The 15,767-nt window shown below is 52.1% G+C and overlaps 5 protein-coding genes across 5 annotated transcripts; 3 read left to right on the plus strand and 2 right to left on the minus strand.

Moving 5' to 3' along the window:
* Positions 1-369: 369 nt before the first annotated feature.
* On the plus strand, positions 370-1,107 carry AFUA_2G01160 (sterol desaturase family protein; the record flags this gene model as incomplete). The annotated part of the gene is made up of 1 exon (XM_744159.1): positions 370-1,107. One exon carries the CDS (start codon positions 370-372, stop codon positions 1,105-1,107), a length of 738 nt encoding a protein of 245 aa, XP_749252.1.
* A 2,901-nt stretch (positions 1,108-4,008) lies between these two features.
* Positions 4,009-6,414, plus strand: gel1 (1,3-beta-glucanosyltransferase gel1). Its single transcript, XM_744160.2, has 2 exons — positions 4,009-4,918; positions 4,980-6,414. Exons 1-2 carry the CDS (start codon positions 4,322-4,324, stop codon positions 5,739-5,741), a joined length of 1,359 nt encoding a protein of 452 aa, XP_749253.1. The 5' UTR covers positions 4,009-4,321; the 3' UTR covers positions 5,742-6,414.
* A 254-nt stretch (positions 6,415-6,668) lies between these two features.
* AFUA_2G01180 (putative cellobiose dehydrogenase) lies at positions 6,669-9,712 on the plus strand. The gene is made up of 2 exons (XM_744161.2): positions 6,669-9,155; positions 9,231-9,712. Exons 1-2 carry the CDS (start codon positions 6,972-6,974, stop codon positions 9,507-9,509), a joined length of 2,463 nt encoding a protein of 820 aa, XP_749254.1. The 5' UTR covers positions 6,669-6,971; the 3' UTR covers positions 9,510-9,712.
* Positions 9,713-9,886: 174 nt separating this feature from the next.
* Positions 9,887-11,961, minus strand: AFUA_2G01190 (uncharacterized protein; the record flags this gene model as incomplete). Its single annotated transcript, XM_077804032.1, has 3 exons — positions 10,832-11,961; positions 10,628-10,764; positions 9,887-10,486 (listed from the first exon to the last, which is right to left on the minus strand). Exons 1-3 carry the CDS (start codon positions 10,905-10,907, stop codon positions 9,887-9,889), a joined length of 813 nt encoding a protein of 270 aa, XP_077660198.1. The 5' UTR covers positions 10,908-11,961.
* A 468-nt stretch (positions 11,962-12,429) lies between these two features.
* Positions 12,430-15,747, minus strand: AFUA_2G01200 (putative actin polymerization protein Bzz1). Its single transcript, XM_744163.3, has 6 exons — positions 15,365-15,747; positions 15,280-15,306; positions 14,680-15,207; positions 14,544-14,624; positions 13,335-14,490; positions 12,430-13,284 (listed from the first exon to the last, which is right to left on the minus strand). Exons 1-6 carry the CDS (start codon positions 15,407-15,409, stop codon positions 12,890-12,892), a joined length of 2,232 nt encoding a protein of 743 aa, XP_749256.2. The 5' UTR covers positions 15,410-15,747; the 3' UTR covers positions 12,430-12,889.
* Between the last annotated feature and the right edge of the window lie 20 nt (positions 15,748-15,767).

Consider the following 15,767-nt stretch of genomic DNA (forward strand, 5'->3'; position numbering starts at 1 on the left):
AGTGTTGTCTGCAGTAGCAGACGGACTCATTAATATTCAGTGCGTTAATTGGGAGTACTTTGATGCGGGTTGTTGATCATGTTCGGCTATCACAGGCACACCAGACGTGCGGGGATCGGTGTGGATCTTTGCCCATCTGATGTTGAAGCTTACCGAGGCAACACCTTGAAATCTCCAGAATCTCATATGATGTTACATTCACAGACCTGCTATAAACCATGCACAATGGAAAGAGTCTGTTGAGGTATTTGTCTCATCATCAACCTACATTCATACCACATACCTCCCACTTACCACTTACCACAAGCTTCCCGGGGTCGCTGCTGTAGTGCTGTTCACCAACGAACCATTATCCTCAAAAGCTTCAAGATGGAAAGCAAGTGGAAAGACATTGTCGCCTCGTATCCCCCACAGGCAATAGAATTTGTGGGCACAGTTCTCGTTCAAGTTATCTCCTTTTGGCTTCCATCTCTCTGCTACCTCTCCTTAGACGCCTTGTTCCCGTCCTTCTCGCAACGGCACAAATTGCAACCAGCACTCAGACAGCCTGGCCGACGTGATATCTGGCAATGCTTCGTGGTAGTCGTGCAGAACTCAGTGTTGTCCATGGGCCTGCATCTCTTCCAGATTTTTGTTCTCCAACGGGGGACTTCAGCGTTCCGAATCCAAGCCTCGTTGCCACCCCTGGCCGAATTCCTTCGTGACTTCATCCTGTGTATTCTTCTGAGAGAGGCGCTCTTCTATTACAGTCACCGTTTTCTTCACAGTCCATTCTTCTACGCCAGAATCCATAAGCGGCATCATAAATTCACAGCACCCATCGCACTGGCCGCGCAGTACGCCCATCCCATCGAACACATTGTGGCCAATTCGCTTCCGATTAGTCTGCCACCGCAAATCCTAGGAAGTCATATCCTTACCTTCTGGGCCTTCCTGGCTTACGAACTCGCCAATACCGCGACAGTACATAGTGGGTACGATTTTTTCAAGAACAAGGCGAAAATGCACGACCTGCATCATGAAAAGTTCAACTTGAACTATGGGTCTATCGGCCTTTTAGATTGGCTGCACGGGACTGATAAGCTTGAAAAAAAACGAAAGGAATAGTGATAATCGAGGCATGTATATATTTGTGGCATACGACAAATATCAAATGCTCGTCTATCTCAGCAGTTGTGCTTGGGCAACTTGTCAAATCATCATCTATGTGATACCAGTCATCAAAACTCTTGCATAACTCGACATACATCATGAAGCCTTGACATCTTATTCTTCAGTGTCTCATCCTATATCTTGGCTACGAGTTTGCCGGTGTCATGCAGCATGTACTCCTTTACCTGACTCCTGGCGCACTCTCCGTGTCTTAGTGTCGCATATCGCGCTTCAACAACCGGGTTGTGATCAAATTCCGACATTTCGCCAACCTGCTCATCGAAACTACGTTCGTCGGTCTTTCCATCCGCTCAACGGACTAACTCGTAGGCCGTTTGGAAGGCTCAAACTTGGCGCCATCCAGCAGGATCAATTTGTTAGTCGAGTAGCAGTCGTGTAGCTCGTGGAGAACGCTTCGGCAGGCATACGCCTTGCCTCAGTCATCGCCGTTTGGGCTGTCGCTGCATCGTATGGTAACCGATCAGCAGGAGAGGACGCACCGATGCGCAGGGCTATCTTATTGACAAGATAGATTGAAGCAGTTCATGAAGAGGGTGCTTGCGATAAATTAAACTGGATCGGGCTATTACGGTCTGACAGTGGGATCATGCGTTAGCGGCTTGATAGTCATAATCATTGTCTTGCATTACTATCAACTCAAGTTTTTGGAGCCTTGACATCGTGTTTTTGACACAGGAAAGCATTGGACATGGACTTTGTATGTCCTGACATATTCCACTTGGTCATACGAGCGTGCTCTTGACTCTGGGGGAAACTTATAGTTAAGTGTTAAGCATGCTGGATTATAATTTATCGGTGTCTCGTACTGCGTCAGGGCCAAATGGTAGTATTCAAGTTATGCGCTTCGTTCGTCTGTCCAAATGAACGTTAGACTCGTTACGGAGTAGCCCACACAGACTTTCCATCTGCCGTCGTTATATATCTCTGGGGTGATAGCCACCGCAGCTTTCCACAACAGTTCCAACAGGTCATTTGATAGACTAACCAGGAATATAAGACATAGCAAAATCATTCTAAGGTGAAAGCGAAAATTCTAAACTTAACGCGAAAATCGCCTGCAAGTAAGAAAGATAGGCGATTGAGTCCTTTGGCTAGAGAATTCTCGAGGGCAGGGCTAGGCTTTACTGGTGGAAGCCCTAGATTATTGCCGGCAGGTCTAGACCAGCGAGGACAAGCCAGGCTGCCACAATACTCCGTCTGCTCTTAATTTAGGCATAAGATGGATCATATTTCCCGTAGAATATTCCGTATTCGAGGACTTCGTTCCACTCAGAAAATGGTATTAAGATTTTCAGAATGAAAGTAGTAGCCAAGAGACCAATGACTTTACCTCCACAAGCCGTTTATTATGATTGTCAACTGAGTGGAAGATGGAGTGGCAATGTTATTCCTATGGAGCCCGAACTTAAGCTGAAATCCACGTTACTTCTCCAAAGAGGATCAAGTCTGATATTTCATGGACATGTTAAATCCTAGATACTCCGTTCATTTGTGTGCTAACATGAAACATGCTCGCCTGTTACTGCCAATTCCTTGGAATGTGGTTGTGGTCCCCACCCAATCAGAGAGGCGGAGTCCAGATTCTTCTAAGCGGCTGGTGGCGCCCGTGGATTGACGTCAAGCTTTGCCTATTTTTGGCCATAGGAACAAAAGGATCCTTTGATACGGAGTTCTGTGGTCTTCTCTGTCGTGACCGTTTCTTGACATTGTGAGATCAGGATCAAATGATATTGGAAATGGCTTTGCATCGAAGTTTTCTTTTATTTAACTTTGCTGTGATTGCTCACACAGCAAGTCTTGTCATACAAGTACTCTACTCTGTAGGACCTAGCTAGGTACTTGAGCAAGGGTGTTGTTCCACGACCGGACCGGACCACGACACGAACATTTCAGACACTGTATGTACTGGCAAGTTGAGTGCACTCTCAAGATATAGCGACTGGATTTGGATAGATAGATGGATACATTCATGATCAGGATACCTCCCTACCTTTGTACTCCGTAGTGAGCCATAAATGGCACATCAATACCCAGCTGGATCTCTTTCCCGCCTCAGTTGGGAGACTAAGAAAAGGTGGATTTGATCAGACATGATACTCAATCCTACATCCGATGCACTGGGTTTACACAGAATATTATACTGCTCAAAGCATCTTCACCTAGACAGTCACTGGCAATGCCCAAGATGAAAGTGTAACGATGGCAGCAAAGTATCAGCCACTGCGACTGCTATCCAGGGTCTCAGGGACTGAGCCCTTATTTCTGAGGCCCGGGAGACGATAAGCCTGAGCTCCACCCGCCCCTGGGCCATTCTCCACCGCGGCAGCCAACAGGGTCAATCATCATCAAGCTGCTGAGACGCTCTTCAGATCACACTCTTTCGGTGGGAATTGAGTACCATACTCCGTAGATAGATTGCCTGTGGGAATGTTTCAGAACCTCAGCTTAACTCGGATGGAAGTTAGAGAGGTAGTACTCTGCAATTTGCCACCCAATGATAATCTCCATTCGCACAGCTGAATTCATTCCATTCGCAGTTTGAAGTCTTTCACGCCTGGCCGATCGGATGATCTTTGGGTCTTTTAACACCCACGATCCACAAGAGTGTCAGACAAGGCCTATTCTCTTTCCCCACATTGCTTGTCAATGGCCACTGAGATGGTCAGAGCAGTCTTCCTTGTCAATCAGATGCAGAGTGATGACGAGTCCTATGTGTCTATTTGTGAATGTGGAAGGTTATCCCTGTGTATGTAAAAGTATTACCAACTCCAGTGCTATTCTTACCCACTGGCACCCCCAGACTCTGGGAACGGTACCGTAATTCTATTTGCGTTCCCTGTTTCTCTCAGGGACGGGTCCTGGTTGGTTTTAAGGCCCTGCCACCCTTCCTGGGTATTCCATGGTTGACTACTCTCCCTGCCTCTTTGTTTCCGTTTCCTGCATCATCCCTTCGGTCGTTCATCTCCATTCTTCCTTTCTTTACTCCTGTCCTTCATACCTCTTTTAATCCTCGATATCGTCACTCGCTAGACTATACAATCTTCTCCATTTCTCCTTCGCTGATATTGACTTCTGTTAATTCACGGCCTCGCCATTCTCTTCGAGCCGTCTACTGATCCGATTCCCTGGCAAGCACACATCACTCATAATGAAGGCCTCTGCTGTTACTGCCGCTCTCGCCGTCGGTGCTTCCACCGTTCTGGCAGCCCCCTCCATCAAGGCTCGTGACGACGTTACTCCCATCACTGTCAAGGGCAATGCCTTCTTCAAGGGCGCTGAGCGTTTCTATATTCGCGGTGTCGACTACCAGCCCGGTGGCTCCTCCGACCTGGCTGATCCCATCGCTGATGCCGATGGTTGCAAGCGTGACATTGCCAAGTTCAAGGAGCTGGGCCTGAACACTATCCGTGTCTACTCGGTCGACAACTCCAAGAACCACGATGAGTGTATGAATGCACTGGCTGATGCTGGCATCTATCTGGTGCTCGATGTCAACACTCCCAAGTACTCCATCAACCGCGCCAAGCCTAAGGAGTCGTACAACGATGTCTACCTCCAGTATATCTTCGCTACCGTTGATGCTTTCGCCGGTTACAAGAACACCCTCGCTTTCTTCTCCGGCAACGAGGTTATCAACGATGGCCCTTCCTCCTCTGCTGCTCCCTACGTCAAGGCCGTCACTCGTGATCTGCGTCAGTACATCCGTAGCCGCAAGTACCGTGAGATTCCTGTCGGCTACTCGGCTGTAAGTTCCTCTGCTACATCCTGGTGATTCGTGACTTCTTTGTTGACTAGTCCATACCTAGGCCGATATCGACACCAACCGTCTTCAGATGGCCCAGTATATGAACTGCGGTTCCGACGACGAGCGCAGTGACTTCTTCGCTTTCAACGACTACTCCTGGTGCGATCCCTCCTCTTTCAAAACCTCGGGCTGGGATCAGAAGGTCAAGAACTTCACTGGCTACGGTCTTCCTCTCTTCCTGTCCGAATACGGCTGCAACACCAACAAGCGTCAATTCCAAGAAGTCAGCTCTCTCTACTCCACGGACATGACTGGTGTCTACTCTGGTGGTCTCGTGTACGAGTACTCTCAGGAGGCCAGCAACTACGGTCTGGTGGAGATTAGCGGCAACAATGTCAAGGAGCTCCCAGACTTCGACGCTCTGAAGACCGCGTTCGAAAAGACCTCCAACCCCTCCGGCGACGGCAACTACAACAAGACTGGTGGTGCCAACCCTTGCCCCGCTAAGGACGCTCCCAACTGGGACGTTGACAACGATGCTCTTCCTGCCATCCCCGAGCCCGCCAAGAAGTACATGACTGAGGGTGCTGGCAAGGGCCCTGGTTTTGCCGGACCTGGCAGCCAGGACCGTGGTACCCAGTCCACTGCCACTGCTGAGCCCGGATCTGGCTCTGCCACTGGAAGCAGCAGCAGCGGCACCTCCACCTCTTCCAAGGGCGCTGCAGCTGGCCTGACTGTCCCTAGCCTGACCATGGCTCCCGTTGTCGTTGGTGCGGTTACACTCCTGTCCACCGTCTTCGGCGCTGGCCTCGTCCTCTTGTGATTTGTTCTTCTCATACCCTCTTGAACAAATTGTCCTATTGCAGTGATTTTAGTCCTTTTTTTTTTTTTCCAGTTCAGTTCTTTGGGCACCCGACTGGTCTAGAAATGGGGGGATTGTATTCAACTGATGAATCATCCGTGGTGTATTTTTTTCACTCCCCATCGAGGAAAGATCCGGGAGAATGTACAGTTTAGGTTGGCATCTTTGGCCTCTGATAGATTAATTGAATGACTCGGTTTTTTCAACTTTTCATCCTGCGGGTCAACGATTTGCAGTGGTCGCCTAGTGTTTGTACCCTTGGCAGTGACCGACCCACCTCCCATCAAACCACTGAAGATTCTTGGGACGAGGCTATTGCTGTCAGCCTGTCTGTAGGGCAGTTGGCCAAGCCTTGGTGTTCATAGGATGAGCTCTCTTCAGGCACTATACGGAGTACTATAATGACTGACCTTAATAGTAATCTCGAGTACATTTGCCGACTAGTACCGACGTTTTCCATCGACGCTACTCCGTGTTTTCTTTCCATCTCCTAATATCGAGGTAGTGTCGTTGCGGGTTGTGTCAGCTCGACACACTCGTATTGGCATCCTGACTCGGTTCGACCAATCAACCACAACACTTTACTGATCCGTCCACTCCACAATCGACGTCCCGGAGGGGAATTGTTTCGATTAGATGGAAATGTGGGCAATAGCAGGATCGAGGGTTAACGGCTCAAACAACCGACGTTGAAATATGAAACCAGACTCATCTGGCTCTCTTTAGCGCGTCCCCCACGGTGCAAGTTGACCTTTGCCGGCGCCTCATGGGTTGCTTGTTTCCTGCCGACGCATGCAACAGTTGTTCCATCGGAAAAGCAATCATGCTCTCATCGGTTTCTAACTAGTCTGACCGTTGACGAGCCCACTGGGCTAGTTCTTCCAATCCACCGGGTGTCGTCCTTCATTTCTCGGTCGTTTTCCGATACAGGGCCAGGCCCGTGCTTGAGGAGACATGGTGGTGTATATGAACGATGTCCTCGCCACGATGGCTGATCATTCAATCGATCACTTATCCATTCATTCGCTTTTTCTTCTTCTCCTTCTTTCCTTTCGGCGATTCTAGCCGTCATTCGTTTTGGGCTGCTGCTGGGTCGGCTATCCCGTTCCTTTCATTCATTGTCTTGTCTTCTCATAACGCTGGTTGCTTGCGGCCTTGCGTTCTTCCGCGTTCTGATCGACCGAATATAAGATGCGTTCCTTTCTTTTCGGTGGCTTGGTAGCCTTGAGCTCGACGCTCGGCGCCTTTGCGGCGAACTACAATTCTTCTGCCTACAGTGACTCGGCATCTGGGATCGACTTTCAGAGATGGTGCGATGCGAATACCGGGTTCTGCTTCGGTCTGGCCCTCCCGGAGACTGTAGGAACTGACTTTGTCGGTCAACTGGTGGTGCCGCTGGACAGCTCGAAAGGATGGGGCGGTGTCAGTCTGGGTGGCTCCATGACCTCGACTCTTTTGATCGCGGCCTGGCCGAATGGTAACTCTGTTGTCTCGAGTCTACGCAAGACAACCAACTACGCCAACCCAGACGTGTACAGCGGAGGCGCCAGTCTCACCGAGATCCCCGATGGCACTTCTGTCAACAGGACTCATCTCACTTATACGTTCCTTTGCAGTGGCTGCATCCTCGGACAACCAGCGACATTCGACGCCACCGATGAAACGTACTTCCTTGGCTGGGCCCTCAGCAAGACCAGCCCTACCACTCCTGCCTCGGCCTCTTCGGCTCTGACATACCATGCCGCCGGCTTCGGTAGTTTTGAGATGCTCCTCGGCCAGGCCAAATCCTCCAAGTACTCCACCTGGGCTGCCATGGCCAAGTCGACCGGCGGATCGCCCTCCAGCACTCCTTCAGCGTCTGCGTCGGTCACCCCGTCCCCTAGTCGCAGCCCTGTCCCTAGCGTGACCCCGACGGTGTCAAACTCCACATACGACTACATCGTTGTGGGAGGTGGTGCGGCTGGTATTGTGGCTGCGGAACGCCTGGCCGAGGCGAACAAGCGCGTTCTGCTGATCGAACGAGGAGTTGCTCCCACTGTCGAGATGGGTGCCACTGATGCCCTGGCATGGAACAAGACCCTGACGCCCGTCGATATCCCCGCCCTGAACCAGGCACTCACCAGCCTGGGTGTCGTTGGGGATTACCTGTGCGAAGACACCCCCGGCATGGCTGGATGTGTTCTGGGAGGCGGCACCACCGTCAATGCAATGGCCCTGATTTACCCCCAGGAGGCGGACTTTGACGACAAGTGGCCTGCGGGCTGGAAGTGGCAAGACGTCAAGAGTGCCGCTGCTCGCTTCTACGAGAGAAACCCAGGAAGCCTGCTTCCGTCCGCTGACGGCCGCCGATATGACCAGGGCATGTACACCGTGCTGTCTTCCTTTCTGAGCGGTCTCGGATGGAAGTCTGTCGACCAGCACAAGCAACCCAACGAGAAGCATAAGGCGTTCAGCTACCCCTCTTGGTCGGTCGCCAACGGCATCCGGGCTGGTCCTGTGCGCTCCTACCTTCCTTTGGTGCAGAACAAGGACAACTTCACTCTCCGCCTGCAGACCACCGTCCGACGTCTGATCCGCACTGGCGGGCATGTCACCGGTGTCGAGGTTCAGAACGCCTCGGGCGGCATTGAGCTCATCGGGATCCGTCCTGGCGGCAAGGTCATCCTCGCTGCCGGTGCGCTATCCACACCTCGCATCCTCTTCAACTCTGGCATCGGCCCAGCCAAGCAGATCAAGACCGTCCAGAGCGGCAGCACTGGAATCACCCTACCCGCTCAGAAGGACTGGATCAACCTCCCAGTGGGCCACAACCTGAAGGACCACCCCATGTTCACCGTCAAAGTCAACACCGGCGCCAACTTTACAGCCTTCAACACCTCCAGCGTCATCCCCGCCACCAACTCCCTCGCGCAGCGCTTGTACGCCAGCGGTTCCGGCATCCTCACCCAGGGCGGCCATCGCCTTCAATTCTGGACCTCGAACGTCGCCTCCGACGGCGTCACCCGCTTCTTCCAGGCCTCCTGCAGCCCCGGCGGCGACGGCATCATCACCATGAAACTGTACCTCACCCACGGCGCCACATCCTCCGGCGTGCTGGGCATCAACGCCGCCGGCTCCACTACCATCGAATCCGACCCCTTGCTGCAGACCCCCGAGGACAAGGAGGCCCTTACTTCGTTCCTGCAGGAGCTCCTCGACGACCTCAAGAAGGCCTCTTACACCGTCCAGGGGTCCAGCTCGCCGGCCGACATCCTCGCCAAAGTGACCAGCGGCGACCACTTCGTCGGCACAGCCAAGATGGGCCCCGATGACGGCCGCCGCAATGGCACCTCCGTCGTGGATACCAACACCAAGGTCTACGGCACCGACAACTTGGTAAGGTCCCTTCTCTTTTCTTTACACCCCTTGCATCTTGCCAAAAGTTCTACCGCAGTATACTGACAGAGATAGTACATCGTCGACGCGAGTATCCACCCCGACCTGCCAACCGGCAATACGCAGGCCATCGTCATGATCGCCGCTGAGGCTGCCGTCGCGCGCATCCTTGCGCAGGGCAGCGGCCCCAGCTCTTCTTCTAGTATCGCTGTTTCCGCGCCTAGCCAGAACACTGCCATTGCTGCCGTGTCCAGCACCCCGAGTGCTACTGCGGTTCCTGTTCCGGTGCCTATTCCTACCGGTGGTCAGGAGACCCCTGGCGGGGACTCCCGCTGCAGCGCCTACCGAAACTGAGTGATGTCTGTGGATAGGGTTACCGTCATTAAGCATATTTTTGTGTGACTGCCACTACGGCCGTTACTGTTTTGCCTACGTTTGCGTAGTCTCCGAGGCAGAACCGGTATTCCTGCATTGCAGTCAACCGTTGTAACAGATACATAACTTGAATATATTCCAACTATTTTTATATTGTATCAAGTGCAACTCACTCAATCCACAATCTATTCCATCAACAGGAATAAACGCGCATTCTCATGCTCATGGTCACAGTCATGGTCCTGTTAACCCACGGCCAAGAACCAAGATAGTATAAACACGAGCCCCATCCCTCAGAACCAAAGAGAAAAATCATCACATCGTAATCATCATCATCAGCGTATCATCAGATCGGATCACACGGAATCATCCCCCAGCCAAAAGTGATCCCCCCATTCGGGCGGCATCATTGCACCCTCGCCCACGCCGACGCCCACATCCAGATCGTCCAGCGAGAAGACCCCGTCGCCTGCGTACCCGTTGCCATCCGCGAACAGGAACTCAGCGCCGTGCGCATCGCCGTGCATCAGCGTCATGGAGGCCGGGGTGTCGGCAACGGACGCGAGGGCGGGGGTCGCGAACGAGCCGCAGGTTAGCGGAAAGTGCGAGGTGGGGGCTGTGGTGGTGAATACTGGGAGTGGGACTGGGAGTGCTGGGGTAGTTGATCGTGCGCCAGGATGGGCTTGAGGAGGCCGCTGTGCGTATGAGTCGCCAGATGTGTACCCGGGACTCTGGCTCATACCCAACTGGGGATCTGTTTCTGTCGAGCTGCGGGGGCGCGGGGAAAGCCCCGGTCGTGCGGGGACGGCGCCCGCTGCGCTGGGGCGGCTCCCAAGCGGTGGTGAGATCGCAGCGTGGCTGGCGGCCGGGTTGGTCGGTGTGGCCGAGTCGAGCGAAGGACGGGGCGCGATGGGTTGGAAGGCGCTGGTTGTACGGCAGGGTCTACCGGAAGATTTCTAGAAAAACCGAACCGGAGAAAGGACCATATCAGCGAACGACTGCCTGAGAAGGTAACTAATGCATGGGCAATGACAAATCCCAAAGAAAAAGCAAAATCAAGACGGTGCTTCTCCCCCCTCTTATCTGGTGACATCTACTTTTGAAGATTGAGACTTGGACTCTGCCTCACGTCTGAGTTTGGTGTGCTCCTCTGGAGCTTGGCATGGGGTGCAATTGCATACAGAGCAGGTCGAAAAGGGGCGACCCTTTCTGGCGATGCGGATCAATGGTCGATCTGTAACATTCAATATGAGTCTGACTGAACTTGGAGAAGGAGAGTGAGAGAATGGAGGAATAGGTACCATTGTGTTTACAGGTTGTCACACGGTGGCCGCGGACGCAAGCTTCACAGGCCCACTTTTCACCGTCAATGAGCATCCCTTGATGGTTTGAAAGGAAGAAGTCATGGTGAGGGATGAGGAGGAGGAGGAATTTATACGTGGACTGGCGGAGAGGAGATGAGACAAGACATCATAGGCAGTGTTGGGGAGGATAAAAAGGGAATAGAACTGGAGCTGGAGCTGGAGCTGCCTGCCTCAGGTGTCCGGAGATCGTCTGGTCTTGCAGCTACGGGCTGTCGTGGCTGCACGTAAAGCGATTTCCCACTCTGGTAGGTGATGGAGACCAATTCTTACGATTTCTCGGAATCCAAGAGGATGTGATTGGTGCGGATGGAGAAATATTCGACACTTTGGGGGACATGAAAAGAGGAGGATCCTCTAAGGAAATTTCCTCTGGATGGACCCTTGTTGTGTATAGAGAGTCACTGCTCCCGCTGTTGGATTGTCTCCCAAGACAAAAGACGGAAACCGATGAATCGAGACTAGCAATGAGGGATTTTCGACCCTCGGCTCCCGCATATGAAACCCAGGGATAGGGCTATCCCCCCAAAGCAGCAAAGCAGAAAGACGGGAAACGGTAGCAATTGTACTGTAAGCTGGTAATATCAGTTCATCCTTTGGCAGTGCAAGTGGGAAATACCAGGGAGATGCCAGATTCGTCCTAGCAGTGACCAAAACTGGTGGTCCAGCAAATTCCCTCATACATTCGGGGCTTAAGAGTCAAGACCTCGTTTTCAGACCGCCCCTCTTTCTCAACTAAACCAATCTTGCTGCCTGGTGTTACAGATCCTCAAGGTCGTGCAATAACGAGAATAATATTTATGACAAACAACATGGTTTGCTAAAGTCGAATCAAGCCGAGGACAAGACAATTAGAGCTTGACTGAGACGCTCGGGTCATTATGAGGCTGGAGGCACAGTGTCTACAGTGTACAGAATAGCAATAGATGATCAACACTGACTCACTGAGCGTCAATCTGCCTGAGATCAATGACTTACGATATTGACTACAACCACGACATAACCGAATCACATCGTTTCCAATCCTTTATCAATTGGAAGACTATCTTCCCCTTCGCTCGTAATCAAAATCATATGAAGATGTAGATCAACTCGCTTGAACGAGGTGGCTGAGCACTGCATACCCGCCGGCCGCAGCACTAAAACAATAGCTTCAGCACAAGCCAAATAGAGGTCCGTGGCGCAGTTTGATTGCCCCCCGAACTTCCATGGTTGATCTTGTATCATGCCCTCCGTATGTGATTCACTATGAGGTATTTCCCCCTGCTGATTCAATCATGGCTCGCCTATTTTTGTGCGCGATTTTCACAGTAGTTCGAGCCTTGAAGGGTCCTGTTGTATATACTCTTCTGCCCCGTAGTGGTTCTGTGGTACGGACTATAGTAGAGTAGGTTTCAGTCATGCTTTTTGGCCGGAGAATATCATACAGAAGGTCAAAGATATGACTCAATTCTACCGGTCAACAAATCCAATCTACCATGTCGCAGCCTGCGTAGCCAACTTCGGTACATACCCCCCTTGCGTACAAAGTATACTGACCAACACTTCCACTCTTCTCCAGCAGCCTCTAGATTCGTGCCTATAGAACGACCGCATCATGCAGGTTTAGCCTCCAATAGAATTTTGAGGGGAAACGGCGGCTGAAATTAAGGTATCTTTTGCGTGGCTTGTGCATAGTACTTTGAATTGCGATGGCGCTTGCTCTGAAAGGAAGGTCCATTCTTTGATGACAGCTGGCGGATTCACCCCTGGCTAGTTCTTGGAGATCATGAGACCGATCGTCCGAGGAGACTCTGCTGCGCGTACTATTGCGATCCTATTGCATAGGGTGAGTTGCAATGGTGAGTCAAGAACTATAGTACGACAACACAATGCGTGGTCATTCTCGTAAGTATCCATTCGCTGCTGATGCCACCAATGCAAAGCTAGAGATAGATAATGGTCGCAGTGAAGCCAACCCGCCTAACAATAAGTTTAAAAAACCGCACGATGCCACATCTAAACTTCCTGTATATAGTTCGCAGGTACGCTTTTGGTGACCCCTCCCCGTTCGACGTCGGCCCACCCATCCCCGCTGTCCCGGTTGACCAGCACGAACCGGTCGCCTTCCACCATGCTCCATTCCATGTCACTGCGCGCTTCGTAGTCATACAGCGCTTCGACGTACTGCAGTTTCTTTGCCCCTCGTCGAGGGGCGACTGCAGGCCCAACCCGCTTGGCCGCCATACTGCCAGATAACGAGGCAGACGAGTTCGAGTACGTGGAGCCCGGTCGATCCGTGATTCCAGGACTGGCCGTGGGCGCAGGCGATGCTGTCGGTAATACTTCCACGTACGAGGCTGGAACGAGGCCTTGTCGCGACCCGGCGCGAACGCGCATCCATCCGGAGCCATCTAGAGACCTCAGTTAGGCCAAGTCTCTCGCATGCCAACGGCAAACTTACCATCAGGTTCAATAATACCCACGTCGTCCCCTTCCTGCACGGTGATTTCGTCCGCCCCTCCAGCTTGATACGGGTACAACATCTTTCCACGAGGCTCACCTGATTTCGCGGGAGCGGATGGTGACTCACTTGGCGCTGGAGCGGTAACATACTGTGCCGGAGGTGGTGCGAGAATCCGATTCCTCTTCGGAGCGGCCACGGCGGGCTTAGTCTCAGCAGGTGCAGCGGGTGTAGCGGGTGCAGCAGGCTCTGTTGCACTGGCTGGTTGGCTGGTAACATTTGACAAGGATCGGTTGGCGCTCGCCGCATATCCGGAGCTCAAAGAGTTCATCGTATTTTGTCGAGTGAGTGATGGCGCGGCTGACGTACCGTTCGATGGTGTGATATCGAGCGCTGGCATGGCGCCGGCTTGTTCTTGTCTCTCTGCCTTCAGCTTCTTCTTCTCCTCCTTGGTCTGTTCGCCAGGACACTCCGCGGGTACCTTCATCTGACATTTGCTGTGGCATGTGTACCCGCAGTCCCGACAATCAAAGCCTTTGGCCGACAGTCCCCAAATGCGCTCCCCGCAAAGATCGCAGTTGGTTGGGATCTTGAACGTCTGTGACTTGAAATTGTGATTCTTGGCCCCTAGAGACAAATCGCCGACCACCGATATGATGGTCGACGTTTCAACCTCGGCAGCCAGTCGTTTCCGCTCTACCTCATGGAGCGCCTCCTGTAAGAAAAATATGGACCGGACAACCTCCACTTCGTTCCGATTGTCCTTCCCTTGCCGAACATTTTCTCGTACACGCTTGGCGTTGTCAACTTCCCGTCGCTTCTGATCTGACTCGACTCGCAAATCCCGGACTTGCGTCTTGCCCTTGCTGAGTAGGTTGCGCAGAAACACTTTGGCTGTCTCATCTGTAATCATCGACTCGTCATCATGCCAGATAGGACTGGGTTCGAATACCATGTTGGGAGGTTCCTGCACTTGGGTGACATTATGACGAAGAAACATGAGCGAGTCAAGGTGTGGTACGTTTCGAGGAATCTCGTTCAGTAGATGTGACATGTGGTCCATACTCTTAGAGAGAGAAGCTTTCTCTAGCTGAGCTGCGAGTGACCATACCGAGTTGAGTTTTGTCACCCGGGTCTCATTCAGGTCTTGCAATCCCTATGCGACCAGTGAGTAATCTACTCCTCTGTAGCCTGAAGGCGTTTACTCACATCAAGAAGCTCTGGCACATATTCATGGAAGTATTTCTCTTTCATTTTGTTGGTCACGTTTATGCTGATCAGGTACATGTTCTTCGGCACGTTAGCAGGACTAGTTGATCCGCAATTGAAAGAGCGGCAGACTCACCTTGATATTGTTCATTTCCAAAATCTGCTGCTGATAGGCAGCTTGCGCCTTCGACTTTCCATGGTCAAACGAACTTTCCATCTTCTTTCTGCGCGCCTCAACCTCTTGGCATGCCCCATCATATTTCCCCTTTGCCTTCTTCAGCTCACTGTAAGATGAGTCTCTCTCCTTCTCCAGCTTCGCATGAAAGTCCACATGGCATTTTCTAAGTTCTTCGTACTGCGCCGCTGCTTGCTTGAGAGGCTCCGCCACTTGCGCGACCAACTCCGAGGCGAACTTGTCCCGTTCCGCGGCATGCGATTCGACAGCGGTCAACTGCGTCGTCCAGGTGGTAAGAGAAGCACTTTCAAGGGAGCCCGGGGTCATTGCAGGATTGTCTCCAACACTCAGGCTGCTGATTTTCTTCGCCTTGCGATCGGAGTATTTCCGACAGAGGGTAGTGAGTTTGGCGGCGTATTCCTTCTCGATCGCGCTCCGCTCGCGATAAAATTGTTGGATCTCATCGAGCCATTGTATCCCATTCGACACCTATGAGTGACGTTTAACACTGTTGTTCTTGGTCTTGCAGACAAAATGCGGGGAAGCGACTTCGGAACGTACCCAATTGTTCACTGGTTTAAATGCGTCCTATATCAACAGCAAGTTTTAGATAGCTATCCTCATGTGCGCTGATGGCAAATATTACCTTTAGCTCCGCTCCAAAATGAGGAGCAACATCCGCAGTTGCCATCTTTTAGAGGGCCTCTGGTGTAGCTCGGCGCATAAGACACAGTGTCAGAAAGCCAAACCTGGGTGCAGCGTGCGTGTACTATGGAATAGGTGGCCACGTTTGACCGTTCGTAAAAGAGAAGCCACAATCCCCCACGTGCTGACGTCCCTTGGCGGCTTGATGCAGCCAGTAAGGTGTCACAAGTCGCTAAGTTAATAAAAATAGGAAATGTCTGATAAGACACGACCAAAAGGGTATTGTCATCTCATGTTAAACTCCGTTGTTGGTGCGGGCATTGCGGAAGCGGGGGTGATGGCTGATGGCCCATGGGCTCATTGGGCTGAGAAGGCTGTGACAATACCAAAACAGCTATCTCCGG

Source organism: Aspergillus fumigatus, chromosome 2 (genome assembly GCF_000002655.1).
Source record: "Aspergillus fumigatus Af293 chromosome 2, whole genome shotgun sequence".
In the NCBI taxonomy this organism is placed as follows: Eukaryota; Fungi; Ascomycota; class Eurotiomycetes; order Eurotiales; family Aspergillaceae; genus Aspergillus; species Aspergillus fumigatus.